Here is a 16,778-nt window from a genome sequence, read left to right on the forward strand (position 1 = left end):
CATCTTTTAAACAAGAAAAAATTGGACTTTTAAATCTAACTCAACATCTGTAATTCTATTGAATTTTTCGGTTCTATAAAGTTCAAATTCAAAGACGAATTTGATGAAATTGGTTTAAATGAACCTCGGAATAACTTTTAAGTAATGTAGTCAATAGTACAATAATAGCAGATAGTATGAATGAAGGTATATTGTGTATAGAGTATAAATTCCATATGGGCTTTTAAACAGCTTTTAGTCAACATTAAACTGCCTCTATAAACGCATTGAAAAGAATCTATTTATAATCAATAGCACAAAAAGAAATATTTTATTCATGATGACGAAAATAACATCGCTGACTGTTGGAAGTCTTATGCTCTGGCTAATGCAATTCGAGAAACATAAAAATAAAAACAGAGAAACACAAGCAAACGAAGCACACAGATATTCACCCGAGAACCGCTCACAACAGCGCGTTGTTGTTGCCTTTGCTGATGGCTGGCCAGATGATGTTGTTATACATCAGTTCGTCGTGGTGTGCCTCTGCATGTCATACACGATTGTGATTAGTTCCAATCATGCCAGTGTTGAATCCGGACGCGTTTTCGATGTACTGTCCCGTCGAGCACGTTGCTGTGGTGGTTCTTTGTAGGTAGGCCGTGCCGGTGGCGATAGTAGTTGTGTCCTGTCGGTGCTGCAGGTGTTTGTTGTTGATATCGCGGGCTCAATCGCAGCCGCCCAACGTGGTGGTTAGTAGCGCGGACGGATCTTTCAGCCGCCCAGCCGCGGAAGCTGATACGTATTAGCCGCCCTTGTCTCTACGGAATGAAGGAAAATAGCGCCAATTTGGAGAACTGATAAAAAAACGCAACCGGTAAAATTCCGACGTCTGCGCACACGGGATAAACGTCTTGCTGTTCATTAAGACTGTAAATTATTGCTTCTTGCCAGAAAGAATAAAAAATGCAATTGCTTATACAATACGCTTTAATGATTGATTGAAGCTTTATTGTGCTCGAAGTACTCGGCTGCCAACATTGTATCAGTGTGGTGTTAATTTGTTCGTTCGAAGTGCTTACAATGAAGTATAATAATTAAATTAGACTGGCGCTCTAGTTTCAACTTTTAAATTTCAGCGAGAAAATGGTTGGCCGTTTTACAACCAAATGTACGAACTGAGACAGTTTTTGACTTTCAAGAGTTTTTTTAATTGCTTACCAAACCAGTAGGCTTATTAGTTAAAACTGAGATTATCAAAGATAGAGTAAGAAAGTGAGCAAAAAACGTAAGGGGCAGAAACAAAATTAACCAAAGAAGTGCATTGATGATCGTCAAACGCGAGCAACAGAACTGGAACGCGCACTCACGAATAATAATGGAATTCAGTCGTATGGTAAATATTGATTTTATATGTTCATAACAATAATAATATAAACGTTAAAAGCACACACAGATACTAAAGGTATAGAAACACGAATGGCTATCCTATACTAACTAGGGTGGCGATAGCTGATGTTACTTGCATGTGTTTTTTTATTATTATTTTTGCTTCGATAAAAATGTGATCTATTTTAAACGTAGTCAAGCAGAAAATAATATTGTGGAAATCTTACAATCTGAAAACAGGCAATTTTTTTGTTTCACATTATATAATGTACCTCTAAGCATAAGCAGCTCAAACCAACATAACTAGTGCAATCACCCTAGCGATACATAAACGACAACTGAATAACAGAAGATATGTATACTTGCAAATAAAAAGACACCTCTTATCATAAAGTTTCCTTTAAGTGCCCCATTTCAAACATTGATCTCATTTTACAGAGCATTATTACCGAGCAGCATAATATGCGATGAATGGCGTTCATTTAATTTGCTGTTCTCCTGCTGTTCCCACACCTCGCCCGGAGCGTAAAAGCACTGCTCGCTCATGTGAGGAAAAGAACTTACATCATGTCTCTCTCATATCAGCGTATAGTTTGTGTTATTGGTTGAAGTGATTCGAAGATTAGTTGGCCTGAAAAGTCATTAATCATACACACTGGTATTATATTCTACTGATTTAGTGTGCGATTAACAGGAAATAATGTTTTAGATGTAAAGTAGGTATGTGCATGTGTACATGCGATATGTAGCTTGCATGGAGTTTATCTAAACCTCCGGAAAAATAGTCAAATCATTTCAGTTACATACCTCTCGTTGATATCTTACCATAAATCTAAAATGTTTTTTTATAATACCTTAGGATATTTTGTTTTCAACTATTTCTACGATTTAACTTCATATCTTTACTGCCATATTTTTTTATGTCGAATAGAAGTAATATTTAATTTTTTTCCTCTCAGGAGACACGTTTACAACAGATTTTCAACAAAGAAATATTTCTATAGATCGACAGAAAGGCATATTATTATGATGTACTCGATTTACATTACGTCTTTACATCGATTTTTTATTTTTCTCAGAAACCGAGCTATTTTTAATTTTTATGTTTGGCTTGTCCTGATTATTAATTAATCAAAAATGAGTAAACTAATTTTATTTTTTTGTAAAAACAACCCTACATCTGGTATCACAGAGCTGTGTATAAACGGCAAATACAAAATTATTGCAACACAGTAAATTTACCAATTCTCTTGTATTTATCGGATCGAAACCAAATTTGTAAGCAGTTTTATACATGTATTAAGTTCAATTTATATAAATTAAATAAGTTATTAGACATTTTTTAGTAAAATACTCGACACTTTCGCTTAATGCCCTCTATAGGAGATTGTACAATCGTATCTGGTACCTTTTACCCTTTTTTTCCACTTCCTTAACATGTCTTCTGTATTTTTTACTTTCTTCCTAATCTTTCTCTACCGCCTTCATTATGCCGCAATAGGTTTCAATCGGACGTAGTTCAGGCTAGTTCGGTGGGTTCATATCATTGATATCATTGTTCATATCACAAAATGCACCGAATCAACCTCATACCCATTCAACACGCTTTTGAATAGTTACACGAAGTCAAATACGACCAAAATAGTGGTTTTTCATTGCGCTGCTCCACGTGTTTGAAGAAACTCAGTCTAGTAAATTACAGTATTTTGGTACCTTTTGTGAAGAATATTTCACTTCACGTGCTGATAGCTTGTCAAATGAGATATTTCGACATGCTTCTGCTCCTGGTTTCCTTCCAGCTCCTGGTTTGCGTCAAATGATCCTTGAAATTTAAAACGTGTTTAAAATTTAAACACTTTTAAAACGGTTGAATTAGAGCTCTTCAACTTTTTGCTCCAAAGCACGATTGGATAGCTTCGAATTTTCCAAATGGGCGTACAAATTTTTTTCACACGTTTCTGTTTGACTCGCTTCCATCTTGGTCGAAGCTAAATGCACAACTACGAAATCTACAGGACATAAACAATTCATTTTTAAGAGAAACTGTGCTGAATTTGGTTAATTATTTTACCTAAAAAATATAGCTAGTTGTAATTGCTGCAATAATTTCGTGTTCACTCTTTACATTGTCTTACTAATTCCATTCCAGTTCAAGTGGCCTCATTAGTCTGCAATCGATCATTTTATGGTTCCAAAATTGACGTAATTGCTCAAACCGACCTCATATTCAATTTCCAAAAGTTTTTACCGATTTATCAGTGGCTCCTTGCAGTGGCACTTTTCTGGTGTTTTTTTGGATTTTCCTGCAAATAAACCGTATTTCGTTTTTTTCAAATGGTTTAACTTTTTAGTCTCAGTTGATTGTTTCATTTCTTCGCATTATTGTGTCACATTTCCCTCATGAAGTTATCCGAACGAAAGTGATATCGTAGTGTTTACTGTTTGAAAGTTTAGTGACTCTGGAGGAAAACAATGACAGTTTTCGGTAACTGACTTTAATAAATCAATAAAAACCGTTAAACAAGTCAATAAATCAATGATGAATAATTAAATAATGCACTGAATATATAAATACATTGGAGTCGCTTTTTACGTGTTGTTTTTATGCGAATTTCGGAATTCACGTGTTTTTTATTCGATTTTCAGAATTTACGTGAATACCAGAAATTGCGCATTTTGTGGCTACAGTGCTTTCTAATCTGTTTCGCTGTAGCAGCCATCGAAAGAATGTTGGGCTGATACTAGGAGCGCCTTATAATGCCTGTAACGAAAAACAGACCCGAGATAATAATGTTTTTATGTCAAGAATTGCATCGCGCTGCCCAAATGTTTTACAGAAAGCTGAAGCTAATACAAGCGCACCAAAACTACAGCTGGTGCGAGCATCTTACGACTATCCGTGGCAGGATTTACTGTGGGCCCGAAAATAAAATTGATGTTACAAACATAACAATATTCGTGATAAAACGATATACAGATGTCAGTGTTATGGGTAAAATCCCAACACCACAGTTGACAGTAGCAAATTAGTATATAAATGTAGGCGAAGACTAACAAGACTAAGAAGATTGAAGTCAAGACAAGCATCAGTAACTTAGAAGCATGGGACTATTCAAATATGACGTCCACCAAATTTCTACTTTTTTAGACCCTCCCTCCCCCCTCTGTCCGATTATGTCACAAAACTCAACCCCCCCCCCCTTTGGACGTCACACAAACTCAAAATAAAAATGAAAAGCGTGTTGAAAGTAAAAAGTGGTTTAAAAATATCGTAACCTTTTAAGAGTTAGTGTATGATTATAAAAAATATAGAGAATAACAATTTATAACAAATAATAACTGCGAACAAGGGCTCAAGGGAACAACATCCAATTGCAAATTGTTACAAAACAATGAAGAAATGAAGCTTTGGTTTCAATTGAAGTAGCACGGCTCTGCTTCAAAACAAGCTTCAATCTGCGTCGGCGAAGCAGGTTTCACTACATTGTGATGATAGCTTTTAGAGTTCATTGTACTTTTCTTTCCAATATTTAGTAAAAAGCTAGAAACTTTGATTGCAAATAAACTGAAATTGATTTACATATATCCTTCAATGTAACGCGTGGTCTATCTAGTTAACAATCACAAATTGTGCCTGACTTTCAAGCGCCGTCAGCTGGAACAATAAGTTCGAAGATCGAAATAAATCGATGAGTGATGAAACATATTTTTGCTGCCTTTTGATGAAAATGCAATTTTTCTCGACGGATGTCACATTTGCCTAGACCCCCTCTCCCCCTTTGTCACAACTAGTCACAAAATTAACACCCCCTCCCCCCCATAAGCAATGGACGTCATTATTGAATGATCCCCATCTCGTAGAATCACATAGCGTTAGAGGTACATTTAGGCGTTTTGGTCATACATTCCGGTTATCTCCGTTATCTAGATTATCACGGCAAAATAGTGTTTTTCGTCGAGAATATTGAAAATTAGGTTTGGTAGGGTTTATTTCTAATTCCCGTCGTAATATGTAAAGCCATTCTAATTTTCATCATTTGTTGAATGGATTTAATGAATACTCCAAAAGTTCTTGTGCTGATTTGACTAAAACACACTTACCTTCCGATCCGTGAACTTTGAAATAAAACTAAAAAAGCCTAAAAAGACTAAAAAGCAATTATTAAAGCATATTATTGAAATTACGCAACTGACTTTATTAAATTTATTAACTGACTCTTAAATTCGTCGTACCGTTTTAAAATCCGTCCATCAAAATTTATCATCGTCCGAACTAAAAATCACGACAATGTTTACGAAGCTAACGCCCATGGATTTGTGTAGGACGGCATGACAAATGTTATTCTGCAAAATTTCTACAGGCCAGGCAAGTTTTCCTGGCTGTAGAATAAAGACAGTGCCTTGCGTGAGTTATTTTCATTTATGAATGACGGAAATTAAAACGATTAGTCGACATTTTCTTCTTCGTCGCACGAAAAAACGTAGGAAAATTGGACGGTAGAACTTCTTTAATGATAAAAAGCATTTAAATAGATCTCAGCTCACTTTGATTGATCGCGTATGATAGACAATAAACTAAAATATTAGGAAATAACTAGTTTTGCATTGTGTGTCATAAATTTTTTTAATAATTTGTGTTGGATAGGATGGGAATAGGCAATTACGACGAAACCCTATGGGTCATTCCACGTCAAGTGTCCGAGTCACCTGTAATCAACCTTCTCGGATTTTCACCAAACTCGGCCAGATTGTTCGTTTTGGGTCAAGAAGCAAAAATCCCAAGTTTGGTGCCGATTGGACTTTCCCTCGATTTTTGGGAACCCCTCCTTTTATTAGAAAAAGCATCATTTTCGTCAAATTCGTTTATTTTCTTTTACTTATATCTTCGTAAATATTCAATTTAGAAAAAGCTCTTTTTTACATTTACATGGGAAATCACCTGAGGAATCTGAAAAAAATATTAGTTTTTTGCGGTAGTGCTGCCAAATACTTTTATTTTCGATTTGAAAACTAAATTTGTATTTTTCTCTCAATGAGTACAATTTGATCTCAAAAATTTCAACACCACCATGTTCTTCAGACTTTTTTACATAAGAATCACTCAAAACCACGAGGTGTTCCGTTCCGTTCTCGAGATATAGCGTTTTGAAACAAATAATACCCAATTTCTCATGTAAAACTGTAAATAAAATGAAACTTCCTAGCAATAAGCAAATAACAAAAAAAGCAAAATTAATCTGTTTTAATCTAAAGCAACACTGCGCTGTTGTGGAAGCACATAAACACTATATAATATAACAAAAGTTTGTTTTTGAGCGTCTTAGCAGAATACGAAAGTTGAGTGAAAGAAAAGTCAAAACAAAATACGAAACACTATTAAACTGCAATGCCCGCAGCTATAGATTTGTCCAGTGTAATTATGCGCCGAATCAAAGTGACCCGTATAAAAAGTGTTCGACCATTAGTGCTAAGTGTTGCTGGCCGACTCTATTTGAGTCACAGGGGCAATCATTCAAACAGTGTGGAGTTGATCTGAGAACACCATGTTTTTCCCGTGGTCAATTTTATGTGGCATGCTCCAGAGTGGCCTCGGCCAATAATTTGTACATACTTGCTCCTGGTGGTGAAACTAAAAACATTGTTTACAAACAAGTTTTGTCTTGATGTGAGATGAAAGGAATGACAGGTTTTTTGTATCCAAGGAAGAAACACTGTTGCACCTTCTACCTTTTTAAAAAGTACAATAAAAAAACTATTCATTACCTATGGGTGGGGTGACCATTGTTAGCGGAAGGTGCAAATAGGATAAATGTCCTTGTTTCTCTTTCTTTATAGAGTTTATAGGGATTTCCGTAAAGAAAACAGATGTGTAAATGACCGGGTAGACAAAAGAGGGGGAGCTGACAAATGGGGAGGAACGTCCAAAAGAGGAACAATCATTATATTTTTGCATTATAAGTATTTCGGTTAGAATAACTGATGTACAAGTAGCTGTGAGACAAAGGCCCGACTAAGATCGTGCCTCAGCTAGTATATGTATAAAAGTGAGCGTGAGTTTGTTTGTATGTTTGTATGTTCCACCATAACTACAGAACGCCTTGACCAATCTCCACCAAACTTGGCACACATATTCCTTAATATAAGGGAATCAGCACTGGGGGGAGGGGGTGGTAAGAGAGGTGACGAGGGAGGAGGCTCGTAACAGGGAGGGAGGCCATAACTCCAAAATGCCTGGACAGTTCTTCACCAAACTTGACATATATGTTCCTTGACATAAGGGAATCAGTACTAAAGCGGTTGACAAAAGGGGGGGATGTAACAGGGGAGAGCATGTTCCTTGACATAAGGGAATCAGAATTGAAGGGGTTGACAACAGGGGGGTTCGTAACAGGGGGAGAGGTCTTAACTCTGAAACGCCTGGACGCTTTTTCATCAAACTTGGCACATATGTTCCTTGACATAAAGGATTCAGAACCTAGGGCGTTGACAAAAGGGGGAGGAGGTTCATAACAGTGGGGGAGGCCATAACTCCGAAATACCTGGATGGTACTTCATCAAACTTTACACACTTGACATAAGGAAATCAGCACTGAGAGGTTGCCAAAAGGGGGACCCTAACAAGGGGCTAAGTAAAAGGGGATGCGTTTCTCTTGCATTTAAACCGATTGCAGTTGTGCAAATAATTTTGAGAAAAAAGAGGGGGTTCCACCGAAGAAGAATATATGGTAAAAAAGACCTTTGTTTATTTTCCATTATAGTGATTTCCATAGAGCAAACCAAAGCCTAGTTAGCTACGTGACAGAAGAGGGAGCTGGCTGGGAAAGAATCGACAAGTAGGGGGACGAAGAATGTGAGTATGAATGTATGTTTCGCCATAACTCCGGAACATGTGGACTGTTCTTCATTAAACGTCGTTTGCCAAACACATGTACTTTGGCATAAAAGAATCAGCGCAGGGGGGTTGACAAAAGAGGGAGATGGTCTCACAAGGGGAGAGAAAGGTTCAAATGGGTAAAGGGTAAACTTTTCATCTGCAATTGAAACGATAGCAATTGTATAAGTTGCTGGATTTCTGAAAAGGGGGATAGGGTGGCCGTTAACAAAGGGAAAGTTCAAAACGGTTTTTTGTCGATTTATAGGGATTACCGGGAAGAAGTCAGATTTACAAGTAGCTGGGGGACAACTTGAGAAAAACTGGCAAAGAGAGTAGACACATTAAAATGAAAAAAGGTTTTTTATTTTTTGCATTATGAGAATTTTCGTTATAATGACAGATGTAGATTCAAGTGACAGGAGCAAAGGGGCCCCGAATAAGATCGGATAATCAGTTAGTTAGTTAAAAAAAATTAGAGAAAATTTAAGTAATTTGTTCGATAAACCTTTGACGCCGCAGATCAAGTCTTTCGGATTATTTGCGGAACAGTATTTACAACTAGTAGTTTGAACTGATACTTTATTTCAAGCGAAAATTACCAAGCGAAACGTAATTGTCGTAGATGTGATCAACTACTAAGAGAGTGACTGCTGTGTGCAGTTAGCTTTTATCGATCAATATACGTATCGGAAACAATGCAATCTATTAAAATAATCGATTCGCGCGTCGGATGCCGATATTAATTGATGGAATCTAGCAGTTTGTCGTCCCTAAGTTGCGATATGCCTTAACAATCTTGCTGATTCAACCATTAAAGTACAAGGGCAATAATTTCAACTCATATATGAATATATTTTCTAGCTAACGTTTATTTTTTCTTGCAGTTAACAACTTTGTTGTCCACATTCGCTCTCAAGCGTAAATAATACTCCCTTTCCATTAGTTTCTTTTTTCTTCTTTTTCGTTTTTCTCAACTTGATATTTTTTATCTTCCACTTCTGTTTCGTGCCTAACTCTTCGTACACTCATTTTTCGGCTACAAAATTTCTCATGTCTAACAAATTGTTTTTGCCCTCCGATTTTTGAAGCCAATTTCAAAGCGGGGCATGACAAAAACTTTCAAAATAACTTGCAAATCGTTCCTTGTAGAAAAGTCCACTGTCTCTGGAAAACTTACTTTACCTAATTTACTTACTTTTTTCGATCAATCTATTTTGGTGTGCATAATTTGTCGTGCTACATAAACGGGAGGTCCCTAAACAATTCCATCGAATTCTCTGACCTTAATAAAAACTTTTGAATTTATTACTTTTACTTTACGTCTATGGAGAAAACCAGTCGAGTTGATGGTTATTTATAAATAGCACGGTCATACCAAGCCGAGCCGCAGTAAAGCTGCTATTTTATTTTCACTGTTAAAACAATTTGTATATCTTTAGCTGAGCTATTTTATCTTGTTGGATTCTAATACATTAATATATGCATCGGTAATGCGATTCAGTTCAAGCTATCCTCTCTTATACTCTTGTTTTCTCTTTCTGCATTTCCATGCGGCCAACCTGCGCCAGTATCCTAGTCAATACGCATATATAAACATTTTCTACTTTTACTGTGCCGCCTCAACACAGTGTAAGGAGTTTTTACATTATAATCGCTGAAAGTCTTTGCCGAGCTGTACGTATTATAACACCCGAGTGCAGCACGGTCTTGTAGTATAATGTATAACGTTGAATATAATAGCAATAAAATAGAAATAAATTTATAAATTAATAAAAATTCTGCGCAGTCGCAGTGTGCAACCCGTACAACCCCGGGGAAGAAGCGTGCAGAGATTTCTACTGGAGAAGTAGATTTCACCGTAACCAACCGCCAGCAGCCCGCTTTCAAAAGAGGTGCCAGAAGATTTCAGATGCGGTCTCCTTCCCCTTCATTAAACCTTATATTATACAAGAAACAAGAAAGCAACCATCATAAAGGCGGGAAAGATAACAAATTTTAAAATGAAATGAAATATTGCGCACCAGTATTACGAGCGAGCTATAGTGCAATAATGAATCGTAAAAATAATTAAATGAAACATATAATGGCCACTACACTGCCGCACGTTAGCTAAAAGACCTACTCGGCTAGAAATGTTTCTAGATTGAATTCATGTACATGAATAATTGAAATTTTGCTTTAAATATCTATTCTCCAAAAATAAAAGGGGACACAAAGTTCTCATAATCCATACAGTGTTTAAAAACGCATACGTGCACATGTCAGCTATTTGTGGCTTTATCAGGTCACACTGTAGCATTCAGGCAATCAGAGGGTTGTAAAAGTACAAGCAAAGTATAATAACAAACGAACAGAAATAGAAGAAGGAAAAGATTAAACAAACAATAAAATTCAAAAGACTGTGTGAGCGAGAAACATGCAAGTAGAAGTACACTGTATAGAGGAGTGTAGAGAAACTCTTTTATTATTATAATATTATACCTACACGAATAGACGTAACTTGAAGAGTGCTCGCACAGATGGAATCGTACGCCGAACCGACCAAGCCGGTCGGAATTGGTACGGCCAGGCAGGGTTCAGGCAAACGAGACGTATAACCTCTCAGTCTGCAACATCTAGTCTTAGAAAAGTGTCGAACAAATATGGGAGAAGTTGCTAACTGAAATAATATTATCGATCGGAAAAATAAAATCGTGGTACAAGAGTGTATAGATAGAGAAGTCGCACACATTTCTATCTACCTAGTTGTTTGTTATATATGTTTACACGTAGCGCTATATTGTACAGCTCTCTTTGAGCTATAATAGGATTCGAAAGAAAGCGTACAATTTAGTACGCTTATTTTCGATTCCGAAGTTAGATCAAGATTAGAAACGAGCGAAATTGAAATAGTCTCGTAGAATTACACAATTTGAGTGAACTTTGTGCTATCGATGTTGCAGCTTGTAACAGTTAGGGAAGGGTACCATGCTGCCTGTACGAAGACCAACAGCACAGCGAAACTGCTATTCGGCAATGCCATGCGGTTATTATGGATTGTTGACACCGCGCGCGTTGATTGTTTAAAATTGCTATAAAAAGAGTCTTTATGCCCGCGCCGATCCAAGCACAACTCGCAAGCATTACTTTTAAACAAACTAACCTACAAACGCAAATGCTAATGTTTTTCTTTTTGGCTTCTCTTATTTAATTGAACCAACCAACGAATAATTTCCATTTGTTTGCTTTTTCGTTTCTTTACTTTGTTGTGTGATGTGTGCGCGCACCGAATGGTACTACCTACGAACTGAAGCTTTTGCGTACCATATTTTAGTAATAAACTGTTCACCATCCAAGACGTATAATTTATTTTACTGTAGTGTGTGCTACACAACGTGGTCGACTGTTTGGACGTGTTATTGACATATTATTGCGTTTATTACATTCACTAGTTGAGGCACTTAAAAACGTCTATGAGAAAACATCCAATACACAATGGAATATCCCGTTGCCTTTACGGAGCAGCAGCTTCTAGCCAATTTGGCTGAGTTCGTTAAACCACCGAAAGAGAGTTTTTCTTACATTGATGTTTTAGAGGTTATTTGAATTGCTAAACATTATTTATTCCGCTCACAGTGAACGACTGAGGATTAACATTTCCCGCATTTTTTTTTTATTTTATTTTCTCTGATCTTTAGAAAGATGAAAAACTATGCGAATATTACCGCCGAATGCCGGTGCTGTACGACAAGAGCCATCCGCACTACAAATTCCAGTCGAAAAAGGAGAAGGCCTGGCGAGAACTAGGCCGCCTGTGCGACATGAACGTCGATCAATGCAAAAAACGCATGACTTACTTCCGCTGCAGATTCACTGTTGAACGCCGAATCATGAAAAACGGCGTTAATTGCAGCGAATGGCCTCTGCTGGATAAGCTCAAGTTCCTCAATAAACACATCAAGATTCGGAGACCGAGAGCACCAAACGGCGACGTGGAGCCCGATACGTAAGTATTTCTTTGAATGTACTGTACTTTCATATTCATTCAAACATGCCTGTGAGATGTTGATATAAAATAATTTATTATAAGTCACTTGTCATTTTAAGTGGGGCCTTTACAACTGTACATTCGCTTACGAATATCAGAGAAAATAAATAATTTCAATTCGAGTCTCATATGGCAAAATGTTACACGATTATTCTCTTTTAACACATACCTTGTTTCAAACTATTAGTGTATACAAAGAAAAAATGCGATTTCAGAATATTTGAATGCTGTAAATCAATAACGTAAATAATTTAGTAAAATATATAACATTACCTCTACTTTTTGATCATTGAATCTAGACGAATTTGATATCTTTAACGAAAAATTTATCAGCAACGATTTTATCCATAGACCAAACCTCGTGTTTTTAGTCTTAACCTTGGAATGCGGTCAAATATATATTGATGTGGTTCTACAACTGATGAAGGGACGGTAAGGGAAAGTAATGAAAAGTTTTTTGAAATGGGTTTCGAAAGAGTGGAAAGGTGAGGGGGGGGGGTCGAACCACTGGGGGTAAAATGAACACCCTTAGCAATTTCGCCATTTACGCCCCCAGGAAGAGGAACCAATCAAATGCTGAACGCGCTACATGAATTGAAAGTTGGATTCATTTTCCACGTAGCAAAATATAAAGATGTTTGAAAAAGGACGATTTGTCATGAGAAATTCCTTATTTTCGAAAGCGTCACATTCGAGCCTGATTTTTTTCGTGTGGGTAAAATGAACATGCAGTTTGCCCTCACTGTCATAGAACACTAGAGTTAACATGCAGTTTGGATAAATTAAACATTTTTTTACATTATCATTGTTCTACATAAGCTGTAGGAATTGTAGATGTAGGGCTGTTGGAACTAACATGGGACTCACAAAGTTAGCATAATGTATCTTCGCCACGTTCATACAATGATTGACTTTCAACTCGCTTCATCGGTCATTTTCCGTCATTTTTCGAGAGACTCGATCATTTTTATTCCTTGAATTGTAATTAGGTCGTGGCTGTAGATAAATGTAGATAAATAAAACATCATTATACACACTGTTCATTTTGCCCCCATAGTGAAGAGTTCATTTTACCCCCAAAACACCAATTGTTTTCAAGTGTTTATTATAAACAAACAGTTGATAAAAATATTTGGAATTTTCGACAGATTCGTAGGATAGTGATAAGAGAACAACATTAAATGATACTAATAGTCGAAATTTCATTTGTTTCGCCAAAATAGCTTATTTAATAGTAGAAATTACCATCGGCGTCAGATTTCAGCAAATATTTTTTACTTTTTCAATTTTTTTCAAATTATAAACCCTATTGTTCTAAACAGCTTGAAATACTTCTAGGAGAAGATACCTATTGAACTGGAACAGATTTTAATCGGTTTACTGGGAATTTGGCTACCTGTTCATTTTACCCACAGTTCCCCTAATCTGAGATTATAACCGGATTCGAACCCACAACACCCGCCAGGGCATGTGGCTCGCTGTTACTTGTACCTTTGAGCCATAGAGGCGCTGGACAAAAGGATTCTGCGCAACCCCCCTTATTAAGGTAGCGACATGGGTTGGGGTTTTTTTAGACACAGATCGTGCCTCTTCCTCCATCTACTGCAGAACCACCGACCAAATTTGATCTAACTTTGTGTTTACTGGCGGGACGACGACACTATGCAGGCCCTTGCGACTTACAAGGTACTGCGTGTGACGCTGTTCGTCTGTCAACGTGTTAGCTGCGGTTCTCATTGCGGGTTTTCGGAGAAAGGCTCACTTGTTAAGCGTAGCTACCAATAACCCCCCCCCCCCCCCCGCCCCTCACCTTTCTACTCTTTCCCCTCCATTTCAAAAAATTTTTCATTTAGATTCAGAGGCGACTTGGCACTCAAAAACCGCCAAATTTTGAATCAAAACGAAGAGTACCATCATAAATAAAGGTAACTCTCCGTTTTGATTCAAAATTTAGCGGTTTTTGAGTGCCAAGTCGCCCTCTGTAACCTATAGTCTCTGTACTCTAGTCGCAGATCTTCATACTTTTTTGAAAATCCATTTACATTTTTTTTTATTTTTCATCATTTAAAATTCGGATAATAAAATTTCTATTCCTGTTTAGTGCCATCGTTAAACGTTAGTATTCCTGTCATAACTCAAGAAAAATAAATAATTCTATTGTGAAATAGAAAAAAATATAGGTTTTAGGTATAAATTATGGAGTTTTCCAGAATTCAAACATTGTTTTCCAATTTTTTTTAAGTTTTTCGCCAAGGTAGAATTTTTTTTCTAGATATATTTCTTAAATAGCTTACATTTTCGTAAACCAATACAGCGGGATCTCAATTTTGGCAAGGACCGACTTTGGAAATATTTCATTTTCAAAAATAGATATAACAACAGTTTTCGCATAAATACATACTTTATGACAATAAAATAATGCCGTCAATATGTACAAGAAAAATTAAAAGTTTATAATTAAAAAATGTTTCAAAAGGTAACATTTTTTAAAAGCATCTTTGGTGAATATAGTAGGTAACTATCTATCTCTTACTGTTTTTTTCAACCTATAGATGCTAAAGTTTAGAAATTTTATATGAAAAATAGGAAGAAAAGCTTGCTAGTTATTTTGTACGATTTATTTATTCGTTAATGACACTGTAAAAGACAGAAGTCATGTATCATGTTTTTAAAATAAATAATATTTATAATGATAAATAAATTTGTTCAAAGATGCTACGTTAAACTCAATTCTGCTCAAAAACTTTGCAGACGATTTTTTAACGTTCTACAAAGTTATTTAGTATATCAAAATACACATTTTCTCTAAAGACTTTTGTCGCTTACATGCACATTATATGAGTTATGATATATTTAAGAAAAAACATTCGCACTATCCAATTTTTTTTCAATTTCGGGCAAACCAAACAACTTTCATAGGAAAGCACTAAAAAGCAAAGCCTTAGGCATAAACCGTCTTTAGACATTACCCTTCTTTATCGACAGACTTCGCAGCCGGCTGTTAGAGTACAGGACAGTTACGGGGCTAGTGCAACAATCCCACTGACTCTACCTAGCAGCACCGCCTAGCCGAGATTCGAACATACGATGACTGGTTTGTTAGACCAGCTTCGTACCTCGAAGCCAACTGGGCGGCTAGGAAAGTACTATATTTTATTAACAAAAAACAAAAACTTTCACCAACAGCACTGCACAGGAACCTCGGAAATAATCAATTGAAAAGTGTATTATTTTTGATAAAATTATATGTAGCTCGCTAAGAGAAAGAGATAGAGGATTGCTATATTTAAAAAAAAAGTTGCTTATTTTAATGTCTTTTACAACTTTTCGTACCCGGACGCCCTCGCAAAAATAAAAATTCACCCTGATAATAAGTGGAACGAAGCAATCAAAATCAAAATATTTTTCATAGCGTATAAATGCCCAATTTTTCATGGATATCATCTTTATAGAAGTTTATTAATGAAACATTGCCCATCTTTTTACATCACAAAGGTGATCGTTTATCACCAAGGGACTGGCAACCCTATCCCTACTCAATGTGTTTGACAGTAGCCAACATCTAGTGCCGGCGTGGGTATTATGCAAAAATCTGGCTAAGATTTGAAAATAATACCCGTCTGCCAGCATAATGGCTTTGCAAAGTGAAACGGACAGAACGTATAGTGGTGTCATGCTGTCTCATTTACGCAAATGGTTAAATGTTGACTGCATAAACATGGCTGCCTAGCAGTAACGTGTTTATCACCCTATTAGGGTGATACAAATATTTATTTTTAGTGCCCAAAAAAAATAAATGTCTTCACAAAGGTTGAACACACTGAAATGAGCAACTTTGTTGAACGCAATATCTTTCTCTACCTCTTACTGTTGACGAAATATAAGGTACCCCGGGGCAAGTGGGACCTAAAAATTGCATAGTTAGAGTTTATTCGACTGTATAATCTACACCTATGATAATTTTAAAATTCTAGAACTATCGATTTACATAAAATGAATCTGAGGAGAATTTTTCAAAATCATGACGATAGGTCCCACTTGCCCCATTTGCCGGAACAAATGGGACCTATATTCAAATTTGATTAAAAAGCCTAATATAACAGAAAATTGTGCATGTTATTATATAGCAACGTGTAGGCATTGAAAAAAGGAACCAGAAAGCAACTAATGGTTCATCCAAAACTGCCGTGACAAAATTAGATCACTATAAAAGCAAAACGGACGACTTTATAATTAATATGAACCACAACTCGTGAGCAATGACGCAGTAATGCAGTATTGTAAGTTGTAACGCTATGTAGTTGAACATGTAGCTGTATCCAATGCTTGCGAGGCGTAATTTATGTTTAACCATTCTTTAAAAGCTCAAAAATACGATCATGATCAGTTTGTTCGTACCACGCCTAATACGATAGAGCTAGGGGTAAACGGGGTAACAACGCCCGCCGGGGTAAAACCGCCCACCATGGTTTTACAGGGCCTTGCTCAAATTGGTGTTAAATGTTGATG

At 36.5% G+C, this 16,778-nt stretch overlaps 1 protein-coding gene across 3 annotated transcripts in view; it reads left to right on the forward strand.

The window, feature by feature from the left end:
- The window catches only part of LOC128734297 (putative mediator of RNA polymerase II transcription subunit 26), a 49,321-nt gene that overhangs the window by 23,520 nt on the left and 9,023 nt on the right, over positions 1 to 16,778 (forward strand). The window contains exons 1-3 of one of the 3 annotated variants that reach the window (XM_053828408.1): positions 10,884 to 10,938; positions 11,674 to 11,818; positions 11,920 to 12,227. In XM_053828408.1, coding sequence (XP_053684383.1) covers positions 11,717 to 11,818; positions 11,920 to 12,227 — 410 coding nt within the window. In that variant the 5' untranslated portion in view covers positions 10,884 to 10,938; positions 11,674 to 11,716. Of the gene's footprint in view, positions 1 to 10,883; positions 11,819 to 11,919; positions 12,228 to 16,778 lie in introns of those variants that run through there. The other 2 variants (XM_053828407.1, XM_053828406.1) reach the window with 2 other exon arrangements.

This window comes from Sabethes cyaneus, chromosome 2 (assembly GCF_943734655.1).
Source record: "Sabethes cyaneus chromosome 2, idSabCyanKW18_F2, whole genome shotgun sequence".
NCBI classification, from domain to species: domain Eukaryota; kingdom Metazoa; phylum Arthropoda; class Insecta; order Diptera; family Culicidae; genus Sabethes; species Sabethes cyaneus.